The following is a 9,235-nucleotide window of genomic DNA, read 5'->3' as shown; positions in this document are numbered from 1 at the left end:
CCGGAGCCACCGGGGCCACCGAGCCCACCGGGGCCACCGAGCCCACCAGGGCCAGCGGGGCCACCGAGCCCACCGGGGCCACCAGGGCCACCGAGCCCACCGGGGCCACCGAGCCCACCGCGGCCACCGAGCCCACCGAGCCCACCGGGCCCACCGAGCCCAGCCGCTGCCGGCACTGCCAGGGCCGCCACTGCTCCCGATGTGTTCCCGAGTGTCACACCCACGCGGCCGGTAAATCCCCCCGGGGACGGCCCTGGGCAGCTGTGCCAGGGCTGGGCAGCCCTTTCCAGGAAGGAATTTCCCTACTGTCCACCCTGAGCGTCCTCCGGCCCAGCCTGAGGCCGTTCCCTCTCCTCCTGTGCCCGTTCCCCGGGAGCAGAGCCCGACCCTCCCTGGCTGCCCCTTCCAATCAGGGAGTTGTGCAGAGCCATAAGGCAGCACAAAGTCTCTCTCAATGGACACACCAAGACAGAAATGAAATTAGGAAGTGCAGCAAAGCCCAAATAATATTTTGCACTAACAAAGTCTTGGCAGCTGAATGCTACAGAAAAACACGTTTAATTAGCACACAGTGAGCCTCCACGTCTCCCCGTGCCCAGGTGTCCAGCTGCACCAGCACTGCATTAACACCACCGAGGCTTTGCAGGGAGGGCTCAGGGCTTTGTGCTGCCTGCAGCTGCAGCGCTGCCCTGGATGGGAAGGATTCTCTCTGGAATATAAACTGGATATAAACCGAAATATCCTCTGCTTAAAGCAGCAAGATCAGTTTGACTTTACAGCTGCCAGATAAAAGAGCAGGGCCAGACTCAGTTCAGCACTTAGGTAGGAAGAACTCATTAAAACCCAGATTCCCTGTATGCAGCAGAAGTATTTTCCACGGGGAGGGGAGAAGGAAGGCACAATGGAGACGGTGGTTGTCATCAGATACAGTTTTAATAAAATGTACATAAGTTTACAAGTGGAACATTTCTTCATGATTACCAGGAACAGATGATCCCAACCGGAGTGCAAAACTTGAGCCCAGGGATCTGCCAGGCAGAGGTGCCAGGGGGACAGGGAGAACGCGGCCCTTGGGACACAAGTCACTGTGGGGCTCTGTGAGTCGCTGTGGGGACCACGGACACTCCCAGCTCCACGTGGACACAAAGGAGTTTCTCCCACCAGACTCGGTGTGTAGGATGCATCCCACACCAGAGCCAGCCCCCTGCCCTCCCACCCCATCCCTTTGGAAGCAAGGGATCAGGAACACTGGATCACATTCTCCCTCTAACTTCACAGGGAGTATTTCTAGGTGTGTGTGAGGGTATTTACCCACCTACAACAGAAACTACAGGCCGTGGGTTATTTCTAGAAACACTAATGCAGCTGATCAGGTTTCAGGAATGTGTTTCAGAACTGGAACAGGATTTCACTGTCATGATACTACTGTAAAAATGCTTTGGGGTCTGTCAGTGTGCTCAAAGGCATCGATTAAACACCGTGAGGAAAGAAACAAAAACCCACAAATATTCAACTCACCAACACAAAAGTCTTTGGTGGAAGCTGAGTTAAAGTAACCGATTACCACTTTGGAGTGATTGAGTTCAGCAATTAAGCAGATCTCGCCCGGTTTTGCTGCGTTGCACTGAGGACACGCTCAGGCCTTGTCGCCAGTGCTCATGTGGGGTCGGGGTCACGAGCTCAGCGTCACCGAGGGCTCCACGTACATCACAGCCCGAGTGTGCGCTGGCTTCGGGAGGCTGAAGTGTAACCCTGACAGCCTCTGACTGGTGCCGAGCTGGCTGAAGGGAGAGGGGACACGGGGACAGCCCCCAAAGCCCTGCAGCAGCTGGGGAGAACAGACCCCCCCCAGCCTGGCCCAACGTCACGGCAGTGAGCACGGATCCAACTGCTTGTTTCACTCACAGAAACTCTGATTAATCACCTTGGAAGAGACTTTAGTGCATTCAGTGGGTGCGAACCAAGAGCCAGTCCCTCTCCCAGCAGGAATCCGGGATTGTCGCAGGGACGTGAAAACACTCTGTGCACGAGGACCCGGGGCAGCGAACACCATTTACCTACAGCATTACGGAAGACATGAAACCAGTGGTTCTTTTCAGAACACTGATTTCAAAACACCCCATTGAGTCTGTATAAATCTTACTTCATTAAGATCACTGATTGTGTGGCAAATAATTAGCATGATTCTTCCCCGTTCATTAAAACAGTAAACTTTAGAGGCTATGGAAATGAAATTTCCACTTATAACTCATCACACTGAGGCTGCAGCAGTGGTAGTGCAGGATTAGGAGGAACACAGGCTGGAAACGAGAAGGGTATCGGAGTAACAGGCATTGAAACTGAGTTTTCTGACCATAACCAGAAGTCCGATTACTTTATGAGTCACATGCAGAGATACAAACGAGCTGCCTCCACCCCCAGAAGAGATTTAAAAGCGTTTAAGCACTGGATGTGTCTGGCAGGATCATGAGCTCTGGGGCACAGTTAACCTGCTCTTCGTGTAAAGTGTCTGAAGGACAGAAAAGCTGCCAAAATGCCAGCTGGAAATTCAGCCTGATCTAAGGCGGGCAGGGCTGGAGTTGAGCCCACACACCTCAGCGCACCTTCCCTTCCTCTGAGCATGAAGGGACAGGCTGATGCTCCTCCAGCATCAGCTCTGTGGGACCTGTGGTACTGACAGAAGCTTCACAGAATTATTCAGAAGCAATTTTTCAAGTAAAAATGAAGAGAAGGAAGGAGAATCTGAATCCAGTGAGCAGAGGTAACACCTTGAACCTACATGGTTCACACAAGGTACCTGCTCACTCCAGCAAAGCACCTCCCTGTTCCACAGGTTCATCCCACAGCACCAAGGCCTGACCTCCCTTCCAGCAGCTTCTGAGCAAATTCAGCAGCTCAAGTGCAGCTCCTGGCTCAGTGTGGCTGTGACATAGGCTGGTGTTGGAACAAGTCTGGGCCCTCACACTCACTCTCTTGAATTCACAGTTTGCTGTCACAGTCATTCTCTATGTCTCTCACTGATCCCATCCAGCAACAAATGACTTGGGGGAACAGATACTTAAAACAAAAACCACCTTTCGGGTGTGTATTTACACAGAAAACTAAACAACAAAACATAATAACAGCATCAGCGTTGCTGAAGAAACATCTCAAGGGAAACCCAGAAACTTCTTTACAGTACTTCTGTTTTCAAGAGGTGGTGATGGAGGACAGAAAGCCCCATAACCACCACTATGCACCAATATTTATTAACTCCGAGTGCAGCCGCGCAGGGCAGGAGGGTCCCAGCTCCACGAGCTCCCCCGACCTGGGCTCGGCTGGTCACTATTCACCAGCAACTTGTGGGAGCCAACGTGGCCTCCCTGCATTCCAGAATTCTCCCTCCCCACCCCAAGGCTCTAAGAACTCAGTCCAAGCTTTTCCCTCTCCCTTCCAGGCAATCCCCACATCCAACAGAACACTTGGCTCGTCTCTTGCAACTGGAAATATTTTGGAGGGGAACTGAATTAAGGGAAGGGAAAGGGAACACAGAGTAGCTGGGGTTTCTTTCCAAGACATTGTTCCACTAGATGAGGCCTGATGAGTTTAACATCTCAACAGACTGGGAATAATACAGAAGATACACAAAAGATAACAGCCAGCAACGGCAATTAAAGGCCATCAAAGGAACATCAACTCCACACAACACCCCTGGCATGGTCGGAGACACCTGGCCTGGGAGAGATAAGAATGAGGACCTAATTAACATCGGAGGCAGAGAGAGATCTGTACCCAATAGGAAACCAAGTACTAAGAACTACGTAACCTGGAACCAATGAACATCGAACCAATGAATTTCTATGGCGTTTTGACTGTATAAAATACGTGCAAAATCTCGTAAAACTCATGTGTCATAGAATGATTTTCTCTACACACCCGGGCTATGTGTGGATGAAATTATTTCTGTTGCACATCCTGGCCAGATATTTCTGGCCTCGATTCTTTAACACTAAGAACGTTGTTGGAGGGTTTTTGTTTTTCCCGCAGTTTCGGTGCCACGGGGAGCGTGAGATGGAGCGGGGCCGGCCGGGAGCGGCTTCTCGTGCCCGGCGCCCCGCATGAGGACACGGCCGAGAGCCGCGGCAGCGGGGCACCCCGGCGGAGGAGCCGCAGCCGCAGCCCGGCGCCGTGAGGGCGAAGCAGGAGCGAGAGCATCACTGTGGCAAGGGGAACGAGGAGCGGAACCAGAGACGCCTGTCAGAGCAGGAGCGGCGGCGGTGCGGCAGCGGTGACCGGGACAGGCACAGGGAGCACTCGGACCGAAAGAACCCCAGTGACGGGCCGGGAGCTCGCGGCCATGAGCGGGACATGCAGAGCCTGCCGGAGCAGCAGGCAGAGAGGGAGCTCTGCAGTGAGAGAAGGCGAGAGCACCGGCAGGGCACCGAGGGCAGCGGCGACCAGTCCGAGAGCAAACCCAAAGGAAAAGCTGCTGTGAAGAAGGAGAAGCCAAGCTTCGAGCTGTCCGGGGCACTGCTGGAGGACGCCAACACGTTCCGGGGGCCGGTGATCACGTACAGCGAGCCCCCCGAGGCGCGCATCCCCCAGACGCGCTGGCGCCTGTACCCCTTCAGGAACGAGGAGCTCCTGCCGGTGCTGCACATCCACAGGCAGAGCGCGTACCTGCCGGGCCGGCACCGCCGCACTGCCGACATCCCCATCGACCAGCCCTCCTGCTCCAGGCAGCACGCCGCCTTCCAGTACCGGCTGCTGGAGTACACCCGAGCTGACGGCACCGCGGGCCGCAGGGTCAGGCCCTGCATCACCGACCTGGGCTCGGGGAACGGCACCTTCCTCAACAACCAGCGCATCGAGCCCCAGCGCTACTGCGAACTGAAGGAGAAGGATGTGCTCAGGTTTGGGTTCAGCAGCAGGGAGTACGTTCTGCTCCATGAATCCTCAGATAAATCTGAGGCCAGTGCAAAGGACGATGATGAGGATGAGGAGAAAGAGTCTGACAGTTAACAGATGAGGAAGAAATTGGGGAGGGGCAGAGGAGAGAAACTCCTTGCAATTGAACAGGCCCACAGTACTCTCAAGTCCATGCTGTTAAAACAAAAAAGGGGCAGTGTAGGGATGGGATACACCTCCCACGAAAGACTGCAAAAAGCCTTATATGTTCTTAATTTTTTGAACTGCATTCAGAATGACCTAACCCCAGTCCAACACCGTTTTAGTGTATCACAAATTCACTTAGAAAAAGCTCAAGTGTATCAATGGGAAAGCCCCTTTCCATTAATAACCTGGGGGTGAGGATATGCTTGTGTTTCCACAGATTCCGGTCCACAATGGGTACCTGCAAGGGTGGTCCGACCAGCCTTGGTTACTCCAGCTTCATTGTTGGGAAACTGAAGGAACAAGATTAATGGAGCTTGTTTAGTGACTGGTTTGTGGGGTTCAAGCCGTAACTAAAGATTTTTACACAAGAAACGGTATGATTGGTGATTCTGAATATGTTGTTTACAACATAACATTAATACACGGAATTTTTATAAAGGGATTTAGCTGTAAGATACTTATCTGATGTTACTCATATACATTCCTTTGGTTGATTGTAGGTTGTTCATGTTACCATTGATTATTAATAAAAGTTTGTTTGTAAGGTATTTTAGGGAAACCCTCCCAGTCAAGGCCTAAGCTCTGGCCAAGCTCTGGCCCTCGCTGGTCGGGAAGTATGCCATCAGACCCAAGTATTTCTGCACCAAAATTGTCATCAAGTCCCTTTGACTTGCTGATTTGGTCTTATAAAAGCTCGACCCCCTTTCGAGATAAACTTGGAAACCTTGCCCAGGAAAGATCCTCCAGGTCCTCACTGTGAAATGGGGCTCCCCAGCAACTGCAGACTCTGGGTGATGGTAAAGTATGATGACATAACACTTCAGAAGGAGAGCAAATGAATTTTGTTTAGGTTCATCCTTAACCAATAGGAAAGCAATAGGCAGAATTCACTTTGAGTCAAGCTCTCTGCCAATATAAACCAGTCTAAGAGGGCTGTGGCCTCTGCTGAGTCACACCACATGAGGTACATCACGAGAGTTATGGAGCTGTTTACATCATAAGATTTCCCCATAAGGTCTACTTTTAATACTGTAAATATACATCTCTCCTTTACCATAAGCAGATTTCCAGGTCCTACGCTTTGGCATAGACCAAAATACATGTGTAAAAGTGAAAGCTCTGCCTGATTGTTTGCACAATTGTTTGATTTTCCAGCAACAGCAACAGCCTGATTGCTTCATTGGCGTTCACAGCATGAAGGCACCGTGAGTCCTTCCCTGACTCCGGCCCCAGCCCCGGGGCAGCAGCACTGCCACGTGTTCCAGTCCTGGGGGAGCAAAGCCATGCTGCTGCCACAGCTCTGCTCTCACCAGCACTGCCCAGGCTGGCATCAGACATCACAGCACGGCTCTGGATCCGTGGGCACAGCACCCACCAGCACATCTGGAGCCAGGAGCAGCAGGAGTATCACTGATAGCAAAAGTCACAGTAACCCCTTAACCTGTGAAATCATGTCTTTTCCAGAGCATTAGCAAGTCCCGCTTGACTCGCTCTGTAATTAATAAACCTTTTAATTCATCTTGTAGTGCATTTATCCACCCAGGACTAGAAAATATGGAATACTACTGGTTTGAGAAAAGCATCTAAAAAAAAAATAAATGGAGGGAAGACAGTGAGAGGAGGAAGTTGAGAAGCAACTGGAAAGGATACGAGGATCCTGAGAGGCAGGCATTCGGACAAACATAACTTAAATGGTTCAACTATATATCACTGCAAATAGAGTCCTGACCAAAAATAATAATTATTTTATATATATATATTGCTATATGATTCAGTTCAGCTAAGAGGTTCGAGGTCCTGCACGAGGTGGTCCTGCGGGCAGCACAGCCCCCAGCTCCCAGCACATTAAGGCTTCTGCTTTGCCGCTTTGGAAGGGAAGGGCGCCGAGGCGAAGGGATCCGCGCCGGGCAGCTCCGTAGTCCTGGAAGACAGTGGGACAACAGCGACAGACCCTGCTATGGCCTGTCTGTTGGTCTGAGACACCACTTTGTAAGCAGCTATGGGCTTGGCTTCAAGGCCCGGCCCATCTTCGGGACTGTAGTGCCGGGAATACTTGGACAGGGATTGCGGACGGAAAGGCTTGTTGGCCACGGAGCCCAGCGCGGCTTCCGGGGGCAGCGCGTGGCCGTGGCTCCTCTCACCGGCCACATTGCCCTGCTCCGGCAGCACTGCTTTAGCAGGGACGCTCTCCTGGGCCTCCACGGCTCTCACGGAGCAGGGATGGAGATTGCCTGGCTGAGCAACCCCAGCAGAAGGGTATGGAGCTCTCACCGAGGCCACGGACCCGTGTGCTGCTGAATCCAGGCACGGGAACATCGGGTGAGCTCGGCCATCGCCTCCTTGGCTTAGGAAAATGGGTGGTGTGAACGGCTCCTTATGGGAAGTCAACTCTTCCATGCTTTTCTTCTTAGTGAAAGGGGCTCTCAGAAATACATCTGCTTCCTCTGGGTGTCGTAGAGCTGCGCTGCCCTTGCAGATAAAAGGAGCTTTGGTAAAGACATCCACTTCATCAAGCACCTTCCTGGAGCTTCGGAAAGGAGCCGTGGCAAACACATCGGGTTCGTTAAAAACCTCCCCGGTGCGCGACTGGAAGGCCGGGAACAGCATCTCCCCTGCTCTGGCCTGGGAGTGGGGATCTTCTTTGGAGGCCTCACGCCTCTCCCTGGGCACAGGCTGCAGGAACCCTGGGCACAGCTTGCACGTGTCCTCCTCCTCTTCCGAATCCATCAGTAAAGGCCTGGACCCGCTGCAATCCAGAATATCTCCCTCATGGTCTGTCCCCTCTCCTTCACTGCTGTAGAAGGAGCTGTTGCTTGAAGGACCATCTCTGGCCAAGTACTCTGACTCTGAGTTGTGCTGCACTTTCACCTCCAGCATCTTGGGCTGACCCTTGTATAAAGCGAGTCCATCACTGCCAGAATCTCCTTTACAGAGCTCAAGAGCTACAGCTGGGAACCGGCCCGGATCCCTCTGCAGACCTACAAACACAAGAGAAGAGTGTTAGTGACCCAGCTCCATCTCCTTGGTCAGCAGTCACAATGAGAGGTACATTACACAAGAACGTCACGCTTCTCAGATGGAAACCACCACCATGCATGGAAAATGGGCAGGAGAGGGAGGGCAAATCAATGAAGATAAAATGCCAGGGAAGGTGTTTGCAGCACGGCCCAGGGACACCACGGGTACCACTGCTCAGAGGATGGGAGATGTCTGACACACGCATGGGCACACACAGCACCCTCAGCACCATTCCATGAGGTTTCTCTCCCACCCACCCGTGACGACAGCCACCATCACAGAGTGTTTCCCTTCCCAACGCTGCTGCCCGGGGGAAGCTCCAGCAGACAGACAAGTTCTGTCACTCCATCCTGCACTGCTGCTCTCCAAACACATCTATTGCTTGGTGTAGCCTCTCTTTCTGTGGGCCAGCCCACAGGTAAGTGGAATTGCACTCGGGCTTGTGGAAACCAAAACCTGCTAAAATAACAGGCCGATTTCAAAGACTGAAAGTCAGCCTACAGCTTTTAGGGAATCCTAAGTAGCAGCTATTCCTTTTAACCACTGCCAGACAAATGGCTTTCAAACACTCCATACCATGACTTCAAATCAAGGATCATAGCTACAATGACCTGACTTGTTTCTGCATTAGCATAACAAGGCAGTGCAGGGAGAGGCTGTCCTGCCCTTCTCCAGCTCCAAGAGCCCACCAGAAGGCTGAGTTTGCCTTACCACACAGACAAAACAGAAGATCTCTTACCTTCACAGAACTACTGGCAGGTTAGAAGTGTGTCATTGGACTCGTTAGCAAGAGGATAGGAGAAAATCACATGAAAACTAAACAGTAGGAATTGCAGGAAGAACGAGAAGGGTGAGGAGGCTGGTTGGTACCCAGGGACAGCAAAGCACCAACCAACACACAGTGACAGAACCTTGCCCAGGGAAAACTCTGCCCACGTTAATTGTTCACGTTTACACACCCATCACAGCCCTCAAGCACTGCCTCTCCATCACACCCACGGATACACAAATTATCCCCTTCTCCATCACTGCTCACAAGTAAAGACACAGTAGTCGTTCATTAGGCATCAAAACCAATATTTATTGGGAAACTCTTCACCTGGGTACATCACACTGCTAAATA

At 52.2% G+C, this 9,235-nt stretch overlaps 2 protein-coding genes across 2 annotated transcripts; one reads left to right on the top strand and one right to left on the bottom strand.

Moving 5' to 3' along the window:
* Nucleotides 1-3,202: 3,202 nt before the first annotated feature.
* On the top strand, nucleotides 3,203-5,016 carry LOC121672362 (smad nuclear-interacting protein 1-like). Its single transcript, XM_042044983.1, has 2 exons — nucleotides 3,203-3,320; nucleotides 4,103-5,016. Exons 1-2 carry the CDS (start codon nucleotides 3,203-3,205, stop codon nucleotides 4,999-5,001), a joined length of 1,017 nt encoding a protein of 338 aa, XP_041900917.1. The 3' UTR covers nucleotides 5,002-5,016.
* Nucleotides 5,017-6,939: 1,923 nt separating this feature from the next.
* LOC121672361 (uncharacterized protein FLJ45252-like) lies at nucleotides 6,940-7,971 on the bottom strand. The gene has a single exon (XM_042044982.1). The coding sequence runs from the start codon at nucleotides 7,969-7,971 to the stop codon at nucleotides 6,940-6,942; it is 1,032 nt and encodes a 343-aa protein (XP_041900916.1).
* Between the last annotated feature and the right edge of the window lie 1,264 nt (nucleotides 7,972-9,235).

The sequence above is a fragment of the Corvus kubaryi genome, unplaced genomic scaffold (assembly GCF_017639235.1).
Source record: "Corvus kubaryi isolate FWS band 111438036 unplaced genomic scaffold, C.kubaryi_AGA036_p1.0 52670, whole genome shotgun sequence".
Lineage (NCBI taxonomy): Eukaryota > Metazoa > Chordata > Aves > Passeriformes > Corvidae > Corvus > Corvus kubaryi.
The sequence above is the reverse complement of the archived record's forward strand: the minus strand, read 5'-3'. Positions and strand labels throughout refer to the sequence as shown.